The sequence below is a fragment of the Budorcas taxicolor genome, chromosome 12 (genome assembly GCF_023091745.1).
Source record: "Budorcas taxicolor isolate Tak-1 chromosome 12, Takin1.1, whole genome shotgun sequence".
Taxonomy (NCBI): domain Eukaryota; kingdom Metazoa; phylum Chordata; class Mammalia; order Artiodactyla; family Bovidae; genus Budorcas; species Budorcas taxicolor.
The window spans coordinates 23,315,819-23,333,466 of NC_068921.1; the positions used below are offsets into that span (position 1 = coordinate 23,315,819).

General features: G+C 43.7%; 1 protein-coding gene across 1 annotated transcript in view; it reads left to right on the forward strand.

The window, feature by feature from the left end:
- The window catches only part of PROSER1 (proline and serine rich 1), a 28,245-nt gene extending 12,804 nt beyond the window's left edge, over positions 1-15,441 (forward strand). Inside the window, exons 7-13 of the mRNA XM_052650103.1 lie at positions 201-284; positions 1,774-1,852; positions 2,475-2,570; positions 7,449-7,493; positions 10,939-12,607; positions 13,278-13,428; positions 14,020-15,441. Of these exons, the coding sequence (XP_052506063.1) occupies positions 201-284; positions 1,774-1,852; positions 2,475-2,570; positions 7,449-7,493; positions 10,939-12,607; positions 13,278-13,428; positions 14,020-14,142 (2,247 nt within the window). The 3' untranslated portion in view covers positions 14,143-15,441. The remainder of the gene's footprint in view (positions 1-200; positions 285-1,773; positions 1,853-2,474; positions 2,571-7,448; positions 7,494-10,938; positions 12,608-13,277; positions 13,429-14,019) is intronic.
- Positions 15,442-17,648: the final 2,207 nt, after the last annotated feature.

A 17,648-nucleotide genomic window follows, 5' to 3' on the forward strand; every position in this document is an offset into this window, starting at 1 on the left:
GCGTCAGGATCGTGAGCCAGCGCAGGACTGGAGCTGTGGTCCCTCCTTACACTCCTGCCAAGTTATGTCCTTTCTTCAGGGTAGCACAGCAAGGGTCTGGATTTGTTTTGTTTTGTTTTTGCTTTGGGGTTTGTATGGGTTTTGTTTTGTTTTGATCTCAGTTATCCTTCCTTCTTTTTCTTTCTTTTTTTTTGAAATAGGGAACCCCTTTGAAGAAAGATGGTGAGGACTGTACCAATGAAGGCAAAGGAATAGCCGCACGGATTCTCGGACCATCCAAACCAGTATGTTTAGAAAATAAGTGACAGGACAAGTCTTGATGCTTATATCTGGTTTTCTGTCTATTCAAAGCATAAATTTCATGTTTTGTTGGGCAGTCTAAAGTGCAGTAGAAACTCTAGGAAAGTGAATGGGTTCCTAGGGAAATACACTACAATTAGTTAACAGTGTTAAAGGCCCCTTTAAGGATGAATGGCGTATGTTAAAGGTAGACCAGTTGAACTGCTATTACTGTTTTTTTTTTTTCTGCAGCCATATTCAGCAGTTCGCTTGGAGACGTGGAGAGTGGAGAGTTCACTTTAACTAAGGTTGAGGTGTGATGGCTGGATTAGTGTTAGTGTTAGTGAAGTGAGGATGGAGCCAGGAGGTGGAGTGTATTTTCAAGGGAGTGATTGGAATATAAACTGAGCAGAGAAGACAACCTCATGAGTTGAAGGATTGTACTACAAGAGGCCAACACTCAGCCGCCTTGCAGTCCTGACTGCCCACCTGACAAGAATTTGGGTGGCTGTTGTTTACAGTAGAACAGTTACAGACCATCGTCCTTGCACAGAACTAGCACATTCTCCAGGGCTGCCATTAAGAGTGCTGGAGAGAGTATAGGTTCGTCACTCCAGGGCATCCCGTCTGCCCCAAGATGTGGGTGCCAGCCCCCTCGAGGGGGTGTGCGTGATCTCTCATCCTCTCCATCTCTGTAGTTACAGTTGCAGCATGTGGCCTAGCTTTGCTTACCTCTGGTCCTCTGGAGACCAGCTCTTTGAATGTTCTTTCATACCTAAGTCTGTAAACTCTAAAATGGAAGATTTGTGGATTTCAAAAGGTAAAAAGACTGAGCTACTGAATTCATAATTCCAGTCTGCATTCTACAAGAGTTGTCAGAATGCCAAATGCCAAAGGAAATAGTGCTTGTTTCTTTCAAAAAGAGAAAAGGGGGTAAGAACAAGATGATGACTTTCCAGGAGGATGTGGGAAGTTCTTGGGTGTCCGAGACTCCAAAACCTGGTAGGTTTCTTGTGTTCCATGGGAGGAGACAGGAATCCTTGGATTAACCTAGACTGGGTCAGAGAAGAATTTGCTGTTCAGGACGAGCTTGGGCCTTTTGTTGGAGATGATCTTCAACTGAAATGAAAAATTAACACCTCTAGAGCAGACCAGATGGCGTTGAGTTTGAGCAAACTCCAGGAGATTGGAAGCCTGGCGGGTCGCAGTCCATGGGGTTGCAACGAGCCGCACATGACCGAGCGACTGAGCAACAGCAACCGCAGCAGCAGTCTTTGGCAGGACCTCTCTTTGGACTTTAATAGGAGCCACATTTATTAAAGCAAAGAAATTTCCCTCCTTTGTGCCATTTGTTAGTGCAGTGGCAATGGATATGCTGGGGCATTTTTGTCCTCTTAGACCTAAATGTTTTGAAAGACAAGTTGTATTTTGTTTTGGCAGGAGACAGCTTCCTTGATGTTCTGCTGACTGCTGTACTTTCCCCTCTCATTCTAGCCTCCTTCAACATACAATCCACATAAGCCTGTTCCTTACCCGATACCTCCATGCCGACCACACGCAACTATTGCACCAAGTAAGGAGCTCTTTCAGGGTTCATTTTTTTTTCCTTTTTGCTCCTTATTTATTAAGTTGAAAGTAAAGGTTGGTATATATACTCTGGAAATCTGGAGCACTCATGAAATATGCTATGCTGAGCTTTCCTTTGCCCACAGGTGTTTACTCTAGGGTGTTGGTCTATAACAGTGCAGAAGACTAAGAGTCTCATTTAGGATATTTTCCTTTTAATAAATTAATTGTAGGTTTTTTTTTTCATTGTTAATGATTTATATAAGCTTTTGCTTATGGGTAAATCATCTTGAATCCCTTTTTTGATAGTTGGTATTCAAAGACATCATTAGTGCATTTAACTTGAAAGGGCCAAGTGTGTGTGCTTGACATAAAAGGCAAATCATACAAGTCTGGCAGGTTCTGCCCACTGTGCCCTTCAGTGAGTTAGGCCTGGAGTGTGCCTGCACTGGGAAATAGAAGTCTCTGCTTGTCTCATTCGATCTCACTCTTCACCCAAGCCTCCGTGTAAGACGCAACTGTACCAGATAACACAGTTTCAGAAATAAAGTAGTTGGCTGTGCCAATACAGCTTGAACTCGGAATGATGCTAAATTGAACTTTTTTTTTGTATTATATTTTTGTTTTAGGTGCTTATAACAATGCAGGTCTGGTACCGTTGGCCAACGTCATAGCTCCAGGAGTGCCCCCGCCACCTCCATATACTCCTAATCCAGTAGCAGCAGGTAAAATCAGGTTGTTTTGGGGTGTTAAAAGCCAATACCTTTCTCACCTTGCATTCAGAGGGGACAGATGTGTGGTGTGGTGGTATCCTAACGGGGAGCACAGCCCCCGAGCCTGCTGATGGAGCCGAGTGTGACATCCAGGCTCCACTAGAGCGATCCTTGGCCCACATGCAGGATTTCTGTGTGTTAGTTTTGTAGCCTGCAGCTTTACCAAATCCATCGGTGAGTTCTGGTAGTCTTCTGGTAGCATCTTTAGGATCAGCATCTATTTAGGGTCTTCTGTGTATAGTAAGTATCATGTCATCTGCAGTCAGTGACAGTTTAACAGCTTCTTTTCCAATTGGGATTCCCTTTACTCCATTTTCTTCTCTGATTGCCATGGCCAGGATTTCCAAAACTATGTTGAATGGAAGTGGAGAGAGTGGGCATCCTCGTCTTGTTCCTGATCTTAGAGGAAATGGTTTCAACTTTTCACCATGGAGTATGAGGTTAGCTGTAGGTTTGTAGCATATGGCCTTTATTATTATGCTGAGGTAAGTGTGAACACGAGCAGGCCGTAGAAACGGGAACCGTTTCTCCTGAGTAGGACACTGACAGGCAGTGGAAGAGCATCGCTGACTCAGCGAGTGTCGCTGTTAGGGCCCCTTGTGTCTGCCGTGGGCAGGAAAGGCTTGTTAGGAGGTGCTCAGAAGCGCTGAGCCTGCCCACACGCTTTCCAGGCCAGCCTTTCCTTTGGGCCCATTGGGAACTCAGGATACAAAGTGTAAATGTTTTTTTCTGTCTTGTCAAATTCTTCCCCCAAAAGACTGCACCTGTTTATACCAGCCAGTGAGGGTATATGAGCATACCATTTCTTCACACCCTTTCAATGGAATGAAAACAGGCTGTTTGTTTTACTTTTGCCAATCTGATACACTGATTTGGCTGATAACTTCTTTTGTCTGTCTTTTATAAAAGTTTATTTCATTCAGCTATTTGACTCTCCTGAATTTTGTCTTGTTTAGGAAACCCTTCCCCAACCCAGCAGTGCAGCAAGATCTGTATTCTCTAATTACTATTGTAATGATTGTTTTTAAGTGTATAGCTTTTCATTTACTTGCCATTTATTTCTGTACGTGTGTAGGGTAGGGCTAGAACTGAAGTTAAATTCTGTCTTAATTTACTTTTGCCCTTCCCCAAGATTCAGTTACTTAATAATGTTTAATAAATTCTTTTTTTCTAGTCAGAATGGCTCTGGTGTTTGCTGCTGAGTACTCTGATTAAAGTTGCAAAATCTTTTTTCTAAAATCTGTCATTCTATTTCTTGCCCTTATTCACAGTATGTTTTAACCTAAGGGTTTTACATTTTTGTGTAGACAGACAGCGGTTGTGAAAGAAAAGCTAGAACCATGTTACCTTCCCTGGTGGCTCAGATGGTAAAAGCATCTGCCTGCAATGCGGGAGACCCAGGTTCGATTCCTGGGTTGGGAAGATCCCCTGGAGAAGGAAATGGCAATCCACTCCAGCACTGTTGCCTGGAAAATCTCATGGACGGAGGAGCCTGATAGGCTGCAGTCCATGGGGTCTCAAAGAGTCGGACACGACTGAGCGACTTCACTTTCACTTTCCAGTATCCTTGCCTGGAGAATTCCATGGACAGAGGAGACTGGCCAGCTACAATCCATGGGGTCGCAGTGAGTCAGATGTTACCTTAGTTCAGGCATTCTTAACCCTAAATAGTTAGGCCAGGTAGTCTGAGTCTTTTAAGATTCCTACTCCGTCTGGAATTCATTTTCATGTGGGGTGAAGTAGAGGGTTATCTTAATTTTTTTTCCAGACAGTAGTCAGTTCGTCCATGCCAGCACTCTTTATTAACTAATCTGTTTTCCCTGCTGCTTTGAAATAATACGTTTATTTTAAGTTTTCATTTACACACCTGGCTCTAATTCTGGGCTCTTTATTCTGTTCCAATCTAGTTACTTTATGTTGCGATGATACCATATTGATTTAATTAGCAGATTTACAGTGTATTCTGACATCTGATAAGGCTAGCTTTCTCTCACTGTATTTTCATATCTTTCTTATCCACTTTTGGAAATTGATTCTTCCATGTGAACTTTTAAGATCACCTTATGCAATTAGAAAAGAATTGAATTTATGTATTTATAGTTACATAGTAATTTGGAGAGATGACTTTTTTTATATTAAATTTTACCATTTAATTATATAGGTATGTCTTTAAATCATGGCAGGTGGTAGTGTTTTTCCAGGCTTTATGTTATTGCTTGCAGTAAGTGTTTTTTGAGGGTGGGGGAGGTTTATTTAAGTTATAGCTGATTTACAATGTCTTAATTTCTGCTTCATTCAAGAAGATTTTGTAGTTTTCTTCATATAGGTTTTTTGCCTTAGATTTGTATCTAGGAATTTTAGAGGAGTTTTTTGGTTACAGTTATAAATGGATATTTCATTTGTAGGTGCTTGTTACTGATTTCCTATTTTAGTGTTTTTTTCCTTTGAAAGTCTCTTATTCTGGGTATAAAATGTCAGCTGACTTATACTTTACTGAGTATAAGTAATCCACCTGCCCTCCGCCCACCCCCACCCCCACAACCCACCCCAGCCTTATTGCGTATTGACCCTTATTGGGTCCACACTTTTTTGTTTTCATTTTTCAGAAGTCTTTTGCTTGTATCTTTATTTATAATATTTTTTTAGGGTTTTGTTTATTTGGTAAGTTAGTTGTTTTGTAAATTATATATACTAGAATCTGATTTTTGTAAACCAGTGGGAAAGAGACTTTATAGGGGTTTCAGTTCAGTTCAGTCGCTCAGTCGTGTCCGACTCTTTGCGACCCCATGAATTGCAGCACGCCAGGCCTCCCTGTCCATCACCAACTCCTGGAGTTCACCCAGACTCACGTCCATCTAGTCAGTGATGCCATCCAGCCATCTCATCCTCTGTTGTCCCCTTCTCCTCCTGCCCCCAATCTGTCCCAGCATCAAAGTCTTTTCCAATGAGTCAACTCTTCGAATAGGAGTTTCAGACAATCATAAAAATTGCATATTTGTTCTTAGTCCTTCCATTTTATTTTTGTGCTCATTATTATTCTTTTATCCCAGTTTTTCATTTTTCTTGTTTTTGTTTATTTGGATTCATTCAAATTACTTTAAAATTTTTTAACAACTTTTCTTTTCTTGCTCCTACTCAAACTTAGAATTTCTATCTTTAAATATCACTAGTGATCATCTTCATATTCTTAGTGGTTGTCAGTGTACAGAAAGTAAAAACAGCTGTCCTGCATCCCACCACTGACTTCCATACTCCCTCTCCTTGATCATCAATTTGTGTCTCTTGATGGAATACATTTTTCTTTCTATGCCTCTGACTCATGGCTTCTTAACTTTGTGGCTTCTCTTTGATGCCCTGTCCTCATATACTCATTCTAATTTTCTTCTAGTAGAAAATTTCTCTAATCAGCTTTTTCAGAAAGGGTAGAGGTGTAAGAATATAGATGAGAAACCCATTTCTCACTAGTTTTATTAGAACCTTAGTCTCTTTCTATAAACTTACAAGGAAGACATTCCTTATCTTTAGAGTTCACAAATGTCTTTAGTCTTGGAGTTCAGATATTTCACCAGGATATTTAGGTGTGGATCTTATGGTTAATCCTTCCTAGAACTCTGTAAGCCCTTTAGATGTGAAAACTCAAGTCTTTAAAGCTTTGGAAAATTTTGTCTTTTTAATTAATGATATTTAATCTCTTTTTTTCTCCTTCTAGTACTCTTATTTTTCAGTGTATTTGTTCTGAGTCTCTTAGCTAGTCATTCAGTACCTTAAAAAATTTTTCTTTGCCATTTTAAATGGAACTTTTAATTTCAACTATGTAATTTAGCTTTCAGTAGTGTTATTTCTGATCTTCACCATTCTTTGCATTTATTAACTTGGAGTACATTTTTATATCGAAAGTCTTCAGCTTCTCTGCTCATTTTCTTACAATATTATGTGAGTATATATCATTAGCATTACGGATTTTAAAGTTCTTTTTCTTTCATTAAATCTCTGGATAGACACTGTCTTAAGTTTATTTGTACTCAAGTCCCTTAAACAAGCTTGATCTTTTTTATTCTCTATGTCAGGGCTTGTGGGTTCCCTTTTTGCATTTTACACCTGTCACACTGATGCTTTCTTGGGCAGTTAAACTGTCAAGCCATGAAAGGTCATTTGCTTGCCACTGTATCTCTGACTAATGGCTTAGTAAGAGGGGTCCTTTCCCATGGGGCTGGAGAGGGTGTGCTTTAGGCTGTTGGTCTCATGGGCTTCAAGTCAGCCTCAGCTCGGGCAGTTCCCCTTGACATCTCCTAGCATGGGGCCTTTTCTAGAACTGAGTACAGCAGTGGACAGAGCCACTTTCTCTCCATTTGCTTGGTGACGCACCCACCTTGTGAGATTGGCCCCTTGGGCGGCAATGGATTCTGCCCTCAGCGTTCACCTCCCCCTTCCAGGTCTCCCCTGCATTGTAGGCAGCGGTGCCCAGCAGTGCTTGTCCGCTTAGCCTCCTGTCTGCACTCCTACTGCACTCCCTCCTAGAGGCACACGAGGCCTTCCACCGTCTTTCCTAAAAGCCTTCTTAAATGAATCTGTGAAACAACAGTGTTTCCTTAAAGCCCAATATGGAGAAGTGGTGGGGACAATTGCTCATAATCCTTGCAGTCTTTGTATAGTTACTACTATGATTTTTGTTTATTTCCTTTTTTTTTAATAGGCATATGTTGTTTTTCCTAACACAGTATACATACATATTCTGGATTGTTTTCCTTTTACCCCAGTCTCTGATTATTATGATGGTGAATAATTTGATTAAAGCCGGAAATCAACTTTTATTTATTTATTTTCTCATAGAAAATGAAGACCTCTCCAGTCAGTCAAAACCTACACAGAATCAAGGTAAACACCAAATGTGATGTCTGTCCTGGCTGCCTGCTCTGTTTTTCACTGAGATCAATTTGAGTTTGAGTGTATTTGAAATCTTTATGCTTTAGGGAAAGTTCCTGGTTAAAAAATTTAATTAATCGATGCTTGCTAAAAGTGACTGAAGAGTGATACATTTTACTTAAAAATAAAATTTTAATGGTGCTACATCTTACACGCATAGCATGCAGTATAGAAAATATAGTCTATAAAATGTCTATCTTATAGAATCATCTAAGAAAGCTTTTAAATCCATGTTAACTGGATTTAAAAATAACGTGTCTCTGTGTGTTGTTTGTAAAACTTTGAAGCCGTCTCAGTGCTATGTGACATTGTATCTGCATTCACTTTACATTATATGATATTCGAAGCCTCATTCTTTAAAATATATAAACAACATTTCTTTTTGATAAAATCCCTTTTTTGACAAATGCTGTGTCAGATAGATTTTTTAGACTTAATTATTTCAACAAGTATTCGGAGTGGTGTAATTTAACGTAAGGAAAGAAGAAAGAGTTGAAGAAGGGGCAGCAGAGCAGGAAGCGCAGTCAGCAGGTGAGGGTGAGGCGAGGCCTCCACGAGGCATCGGTTCTGTGACATTTTCCCCTCCCCGTAGTGGAGGATATGTGTGCTCAGGAAAGAGGTGCTGTCTGCTGTGAGACAAAACCTGGGACCAGTTCTTACGTAGCAGAGTAGCACATGAATCTGATCATCACAGTGCACGGGTAGGAATCTTGGTGGGAGAATTCCATTCCCCGAGAATGTGTGGAAACAGTGCTTTTTAGCTGGTAATTTCTAAGGCAGTAGCATAGCAGGGAGGAAAGGAGCCTAAGTGAGATGTCAGGACATAACAGTGTGTGATCTCTGGTGCCACCTGGCTTTGTCACCTTAAGCAGCCGATTTAGCTTCTAGCAAAGGGGGATGAAGGAAACCTCAGCCTTTATGCTCGGCTTTGTTAATAGATCCGTTTTTGAAGAGAATAAACCATCAGCACCTTTGTTAGGAAGAGCACACTTTGCTTTTCCCTTGCTGTGTTATGTTAGCATGCTTAAGATTGTTTTTCCTTTTTGAACCATATTAAGGAACAAACAAGTATAGTGCTTAAGCCCACAAGTATGACAGACCTTGCGGAAGTCTTGGTTCTGTCACTTCATGGCTGCATGACCTTTTTATCATCATCATTGTTATCACTGCGGTGAGATCTCTTATTGAGATCTACCCTTGTAGCCAATTTTTAAGTACACATTATAGTATTGTTAACTGGAGGCATGGTGTTGTGCAGCCAATGTCTAGAACTCACTCATCTTGCATAACTGAAACTTTATGTCCTTTGAACAGCACTCAATAGCTGCATGATCTTTTAACAAATTGCTTAATCACGCTAAGCCTGAGACTGCCCATCTATGAAATGGGGGTGTTAGTGCCTGCCAGGGTTCTCTGAGGACAAATGAAATGACGGGCGTAAAGTAGTTAGCACAGGACCTAAGACGCCGTGTTTCGTGGTTACAGCCACATTAGATGGCAGGAACGGGGATTCCCATGGTGTGGCTTTGGGGGGTGGGGGGGTCCACTTTTGTTTCGTTCCATTTTGCCTGCAGGCACTGTGATTAATAGTGCATGGCTTTTGTGTCATTATACATAAAGATCTCCAACAGAGGTTGCTATAAAGAACACTGTGGGACAGCTTGGCTTTCCCTTGCCATCTGTCATTAACTACATGGTCCTCAGCATGAAGTTAAATAAGACAGGGACTTCTCAAATGTTTTCCCCACCAGATGTTTCCCAGCCAATGTTAACCTAAATCATTTTTTGGTATATTATTTACAAACACAAAACTAGGCATATATTCCTTGTGCTTCTAGTTCTTATAAAACAAATGGAATACAGAGCTACAAACCTATTTTCATATGTACTCTCAATTTAAAATGATAGTGATTTTCTTAAAACTATCATGATATGAATATGGTATGAACTGCTCATGATATGAATATGGTATGAACTAAGATCTTGTGTGGAGAAGGCAATGGCAACCCACTCCAGTACCCTTGCCTGGAAAATCCCATGGACAGAGAAGCCTGGTAGGCTACAGTCCATGGGGTCCCAAAGAGTCGGACACAACTGAGTGACTTCACTCACTCACTCACCCACAGATCTTTTGAGTTTAATGTTTATATATTTATGTTTTACTATCTGTCAATTCTCCTCCCATATTGATTATCTAAAACAGCTGTAAGATTTGTTCAGCCCCGTGTAGCACCCTTTGGCCATCACTGAGCACAAACGTATTATGTGGGTGTGGGCTTCCTCTATTCTTTTCCTGTGGTCCCTTCTCTGTCTGTGATTAACACAGTTCGTCACTTTATGGACCATGTCAGCTTCCTTATGTCCAGAGTCCTTATCATGCATAGATTTAAAAAGTGAAGTCTTAGTCCACAAAAAGGTCTTTCAGTTGACTATCACTGCAAAGGGGACATTCTCTGTTTACAACTGAAACAGACTTCAGTGTGAATATAGCATGGACGGTAGTTGTCATCATGACATCACCTACCTAAGTCTTGCATTCCGTTTGGCACCAACAAGATCAGAAGCTAAGGTTTCCATTAATTGATTCAGGAGGGAATCGCAGGCATTCCCAAAATGCCTGTATTATTTGTAGAGTTTATCACAATAAAAGTACTGTAGCAAACTCTAGAAGTGTTGAGAATAAGTCCTTGGGTGGGTTTGAGAACTGTAGCTGAAGTAATCATGAGGTATCCAGTGCAACAAACACTTACTAAACACATAAATGCCAGGCACTGGGCTAGGTGTGAAGACTAAAGAGGAACTTGATATGGCTTTTGCCCCTAAAGCCTAGGACAAGCCAAGTAAAGTTAGAGGTTAAAAGGAGTCAGTATGAGAAAGTGCTTGGGGGAAAATCTGTAGAGATTGGTAATTAACTCACACCGTGGCAACCAAGAATGCTACAGAGATGGCCTGAGTATACTCGGTGACCTTGGGTGCCTCTAGAGGGGGCGATGTCCTGACAGCTCTTAAGAGAGGGAATGACTTGTCATACTACCCTGGACAAGTAGCCTGAGAGAATGAGCACACCAACACTAATCACAAAATAAATTCTTTGAATTTTTTTTAAATTGGGAAGCTATGAAAGGAAAGTTTTATTTGCTCACTGTCAAGGCTTCCTCGCTGTGAAAGGGAAGGCGGTGCTGATCAGAGTCCAGAACTCTGCAGGATCTAACCGAGGCTGCCTGGTGAAAATGGAATCCAGCAATGTGTACACTTCAGTAGCCTCTTAAACCTGTCATTGGTTTTTCTTTGACATCTGTTAAATATCACATAAACTTTTATCCATTTTCTTTTGAGTTAACATTTGAACTCTCAGCCGTGATGATCACCTCTTGCCTCTCCTCCCCTCCCACCGCAGCATTCTCCACCCCGGCCAGTCAACTCTTTGCCCCGCATGGCTCCAATCCCTCGACACCCGCTGCAACTCCAGTTCCTACCGCTTCCCCGGTCAAGGCAGGAACTCATCCGTCAGCGTCGGCCACCGCCAGCCTTCCAGGGATGAACTTGGCGAATACCGTCCTTCCTGTGTTCCCGGGGCAGGTCTCCGCCGTTCACCCGCCCCAGCCAATGACGCCGAATCCCACGGTGATCAGGACGCCTTCGCTGCCGGCCGCCGCAGTGACCTCTGTCCACAGCACCACGGCCACGCCCATTCCTTCCGTGTTTTCTGGCCTCGTTCCCCTGCCGGGGCCTCCCGCCCTCCCGGCCCCAGCCCCGCAGGCCACGGCTGCGCCTCGGGCCACCCCGGCTTCCAGTGAAACGTTCACCAGCCTCCCCTTCCCCGCCGCCTCTACCGCTGCCGCCGCCACCGCCAACAACCTCAACTCCGCTTCGCTGTCGTCGGTTTTCGCAGGGCTGCCCTTGACCCTGACGCCGGTGTCCCAAGGCGTGTCCAACCCGACCCCCTCCGTCATCGCCGGGGGCTCGGCGCCTGGTGTCGCCTGTCCCCTGGGTGTGAACAGCCCCCTCCTGTCCGCCCTGAAAGGCTTCCTGACGTCCAGCGATACCAGCCTCATCAGCTCCTCTGCCCTGCCCTCCGCGGTGACCAGCGGGCTGGCCTCGCTGTCCTCCCTGGCCAACCAGGGCGCCGACGCCCCGGGCTCGGCCCCTAACAAGGGCTACGGGCCACCGCAGGCGCCCACGCCGGGCCTGGCGCTGTTCCCCGGGCTGCCCTCGCCCGCGGCCAGCGCGGCGGCCTCCACGCCGCCCGCCCTGCCCGCGCCCGCCGCCCCCTCCTCGGCCTCCTCGGGGCCGGCCGCGGCGGGCTGCGGCTCCTCGGCCGCCCACCCGCACGGCCCCGCGACCCCCGCCGTCACCACCCTGCCCGTGGTGGTCAAGACGGAGCCCACCAGCCCCACGCCCTCGGCCTTCAAGGGCCCGGCCGCCGCGGGCGCGCTGGGCCTTTCCGGGGCGCTGGGCCGGGCGTACCCCGCGGCCTCGGTGCCCATCAGCCTGCCGTCCTGCCTTAACCCCGCGCTGCCAGGCCTCCCGGGGCTGAGCGCGCCCCTGACGGGCTCGAGCGCCCTGCCCGCCCTGCCGCTGGCCCCGCACGGCTCCTCCACACCCATCACCCCGGTCTTCACCGCCCTGCCTCCGTTCACGTCCCTGACCAGCAGCTTCCCTCTGGCCGCCACCCCAGCCCTCAACCCCCCGGCCTCCGCGCCCGCTGCCCCCGCCGCCTCCACCTCGGCGGCGCCCCCGCACCCCGGCCCCGGCTCCGCGGCGCCCGCGCTCCCCGGACTCTCAGCCCCAGCGCCCGCCTCTGCGGCCGCGGCCTTCCCCCTCAGCCTGCCGGCCGCCGTGCCCTCACTCTTCTCTGTGGCCCAGGGCCCGCTGCCAGCCTCGGCACCCTCCTATCCCGGCTTCGCCGTCTCCAGCGCCCCTGGGGCCCCCGCACTTCCCACCTTCCCGGGGCTACAGCCGCCCGCCACTGGTGCCGCCACCGCCCCGTCACCAGCGCCCGTCCTCCCGGGCTTCGCCTCTGCCTTTAGTTCCAATTTCAACTCTGCTCTGGTTGCGCAGGCCGGGTACGTGCATGGTCTGGAGAGACGGGAGATGGTTCTTCACACGACTGATCGTGTGTGATCTTGAAGTCGTTCAAATGAGTCAGAAGCGAATTGTTGGTGCAAAATTATCTTTTTCTGGGCCGACACTTAAAGGGGCTTAAAATGTTTCTCCTAACATGTTTGTTTTTGAGATAAATGTATAAACTATCAATGCCTGCTCAGATAATCAGCAGGGATTCCCTGATGGCTCAGACAGTAAAGAGTGTAATGCGGGAGACCCAGGTTCTGTCCCTGGGTCAGGCAGATCCCCTGGAGAAGGAAATGGCAACCCCCTCCAGTATTCTTGCCTGGAGAATCCCATGGACAGAGGAGCCTGGCCCAGTACAGTACATGGGTCACAAAGGGTCGGACAGGACTGAGTGACTTCACTTTCACTTTCTTTCAGATAACTTTAAGATTTGCATTTGGTGATTTAAAGTTGACAAAACAGCAAAATGTAAACTCACTGAAATCAGAATAGCCTTAATAATGGAAAGTAGGTTTTACATCAGTGCGTGAAACCTACTTGTAGTTCCCTACAATAGAGAATTTCTAGGATGCTTTTTAACATCTTAAGATAGTATTTGACAGATGTAGAAGCAATAGCTTTTATGTTTGCCTTGCATGTTGACCCATTCTCTCTGTGTTTCAGCTTATCATCTGGACTTCAAGCTGCAGGCAGTTCAGTTTTTCCAGGCCTCTTGTCCCTCCCAGGCATCCCGGGATTTTCCCAGAATCCCTCACAGTCATCCCTGCAGGAATTGCAGCATAATGCAGCCGCACAGTCAGCATTGTTACAGCAGGTGAGCAGCCCTGCCTGGAGCAAATGAGGATGGCAACAGGTGTAACATAGCTTCTGTAGTGATAACCTTGCAATACAGATAGTGGTATTCCAGCACTGACCCAAAGTGGCTCTTAGCAGAATGTCTAGAGATTTGATGACTAATTCCCTCACCCAAATCTACAAATTATCCTTGTTTTCCCTCAGGAGAGTAACAAAGGTGGTAGAATAGATTCATCTATGTGTTTTTTCTGCTTAGAGACTTTTAAATCTCAGTCTGGAGATTTTTACATACAGAATCTTTAGATGTAACAGTTAAATTTTAGCTTGTCGTCTTTAGTTAAAGCTAAAGTAGTGGACCGTTGAGGCAAATTTTCTCCAGAAAACCTGTTCTTTTTTTAAAGGATGTTAAACATTTTAAAGGCATTTCTATGTACCTCTACCATCTGAACTAGTCTGAATGTTTCTTAAAAATTTCAGGAGACTGAACAGACTTACCTTGCCCCAGCATTTTGTTTTTTCTTTAAAAAGAAAAAAGTGGGACTGGCAAAAGCAAGCACAGGCCTGGTGGAATTTGGCAGTCTGCTCACCTGTGCGTTCTTCTTTCCATCAGGTCCACTCGGCGTCGGCTCTGGAAAGCTACCCAGCTCAGCCCGATGGGTTTCCTAGTTACCCTTCAGCACCAGGGACACCATTTTCTCTGCAGCCAGGCCTGTCTCAGAGTGGGTGGCAGTGAATACATTTTAACGCATATCATCCTGAAGAGCAACGTCAACATCAGAATTGCCCAAGGACCCCAGACTTGCCCAAGGACTGCAGTGAAGTGTCTAACAAATGTGAAGTCGGCCAGAAGTCAGGAAATGAGGCTAAAGGATGATCCTGGGGAAACTGTGATAAGAGTTTAAAAAAAAAACAACACACAGTTGCATTCTTTAAAAATGTTTTTAAGTGTGAACACTTCCCTGTGTAAATATATTGATGACAAATTGTACAGAGAATAGTATTTTAAAAAGTGTTTGGGGACTTTTCACCTGCACCCTATGACATTTTGAACGGTGTACATGAGTGGTGTAGGGGGACTACTAAAGAGGATGTCAAACTCTTTATAGCCGAATACAGCCTTAACTCTGCCTGTACAGCACCCACTGACAGAAGTAATGGTCGTGCCTCAGACTTACGGGTTGCATGTGGCCCTGGGGGAGTTACCACCCTTGATACGCTTGAGTGGTTCCTATTAGCATCGCTGGAACTCAGTATCCATACTCCAGATATATCCACAAAAGGGAACTTGAGACCCACCATTATTTTTAACCCCTGACATTAACAAACATACATGTACTGCTGAATTTAACCCAATGTATTTCAGGTAAGTGAAAATGGTGCTTCATATAGTCCTTAGAATGACTTTCAGGTGTTTTCAACTAAAAACATATATATATATATATATCCAGAACTACTTTCTTACAGAAATACAAGTAAGGCCTGTGATAATTTGCCTTCAAAACATATTTCTTAATCTCAGCAGTATCCAAATGTGAGTGAGGAACATTGGACTGACCCTTGGGCCACCTCTATTACTCATTGTACTCTGGAAGCTCTTGGTGAATGTTTACAATCATGGGATGTAGTATTTCTATTTGTACTTAGAATCAAATGCTTATCTAAAATAATGATGTGGCAACAGATAGAGAAGATTTTGCTCTGTTAGTAAATATGCAGTGTGTACTCTATTTAAGGACCTGTGGTAGTATAACATGATTGAATGTCATTAATTTAAGTAAAATAACTGCCACATTCAGGGGGATCGGGGGAGTAGCAAGAATGATTTCCAATCCTGTGATTAAAAGTATAAACTATAGAATCTACTGTAGTACATTTCAGCATCTAGAAGTTTTACTTTTATAAAAACGGTGTCTAGAAGATGTTGCTAATGTATTTTCCTTCAACATGGGGAACAAACTTTTTAAGTATATTAATAAATATTCCTGTATGGTCAGTTTTTAACAATTTTTTAAAATAAACTTTATGGATACAACATATTTTATGTGTTTTATTCAGCGCTTGGATAAGTATTTTAAGTTTTTGTCTTGGAGCTAATATATAGGGCATATTTGTCTGAATTTAGTTGGAAGTCAGTGTCTACTACTGATGCTCACTTAACACCTCATGTGAAAGTTGAAACACACAACTAACACTTGAAACAGGCTGTTTATGGCTTTATCTTCCAACACAGACTAGAAGTTATCATTTGTTCTTTTTGAGTCTACACTTTGTGTGTGTGTGTGTGTGTGTGCGCGTGTGTGTGTGCACACACGTGCATGCTCAGTCACTCAGTAGTGTCTGACTCTTGGTAACCCCATGCACTGTAGCCCGCCGGGCTCCTCTGTCCATGGGATTTTCCAGACAAGAGTACTGGAATGGATTGCCATTTCTTCCTCCAGGGGGTCTTCCCAACCCAAGGATCAAACTTGTGTGTCCTGCATTGGCAAGCAGATTCTTTACCACAGCGCCACTGGGAAACCCTCATATAATTGATGAAGTTTAATCTTAAGCTTTATACTTGGCTTGCTAGATGGGTCTCCTCTGCATTTATAAAGTAGTGTCCCAGAATTTTAGAAAAGGCTTAACACCAAATCAAGTTTAATGAGCCTTTTTTGTTTTTAAAGGTAACAGAATAGTAGGTTCAGTTAACATATGAAATAATGGACAATATTAGGTAAGTTGAGAAAAAAGATCAAAGTTAAACATATCCCCAGGGTCCTTGTACTCAGGAGGGACTTTATGATAAATTTTTAACTTTTAAACTTTATGCCCAATAAATATGATAAGGGTTAAAAGTTGTGTTTTCAACTCCTAATTGGTGAGGAGGAGAAAATAGAATAAGAAAAAATCATCCAGAAAGAAAGCACGGAAAAGTGGAAGAAATAAGCACACAGTAAGGTGTTAGCTCTGATTGCCTATGTGTTGGTTTCAGAACAGTGGAGACAAAAGGAAGAAGCAGGCTCAGATGGTTTTACAGGCAGGTTCAACTGAACAGACTCTTCCAAGAAAAGAGAAAAACACTCCTCAACACATTCTTGTAGACCATTATAACCTTGAAACAAAAACTGAGGCTAGAATAGTATGAAAGAAAAATGTAAGTCAACCTTTTTCAAGTAAAGAGTAAAACATCAAAATATGTGCTACGTATGAAAAAGAAAGTGAAGTCGCTCGGTCGTGTCCGACTCTTAGTGACCCCGTGGACTGTAGCCCGCCAGGCTCCTGCGTCCATGGGATCTCCCAGGCAAGAATCTGGAGTGGGGTGCCATTTCCTTCTCCAGGGGATCTTCTGGACCCAGGAATTGAACCCAAGTCTCCCACATTGCAGGCAGACTCTTGACCATCTGAGCCAGCAGGGAAGCCCCTTGTGCTACATATACAGAGCATTATTCTTAAACAATATGATACACCACAACAAGTTGCATTTACATGAGGAGTGCAAGGATAAAGTAACATAGTCTAAAAGTGTGAGACTTCCTGGTGGTTAGTGGCTAAGACTCCAAACTCCCAATGCAGGGATGGGTTTGGTCCCTGGTCAGGGAACTAGATCCCAGATGCCACAACTAAAGATCTGGCGTGTCTCAATGAAGACTGACAACCCCAAGGGCTACAACTAAGACCTGGGGCAGCCAAATAAATATTTTAAAAAAGAAATCTAAAAGTGCAATTCAACACATTAGCAAGTAGAGAAAAAATTTTCTCAGTTTCTCTTAAAAAAAAATCTGATAAAACTTAATCACCATGATGTTTCACATACACATAGCAAACTAGGAAAAGGAGGAGACTATCAGGTAAAGGAATTATAAAAGTATAACACACACTATTTTTAATTATGCAAATTAGAAATATCCTTTTACAGAGACTGATCAAGTAGCATCCTAGCTAGCATAGGAAGGTACAGAAAAAGAAGTAAAAGGTATAATTATTGGAAAGAAATACATTGCTTAGTGAGATTTACAGACTGTTATATTCAAAAGTCAATCGCAGTTTCAAATATGAGCAACAGCAGAAAATCACTGGATCTCCAAAGAAGTCCTATATGTATATTATTTTAAAAGCTTTAAAAGCGAGAGAACACAATTACAGATTGTGGTTATAGTTATAGGGTTATAGGGTGAGAGTTAGGAAAGAATATTCAAATAGCTTATGGTGTTGGTAATGTTCTTATTCTAAAGTTGGATGGTATATTCATTGTTCATTTTA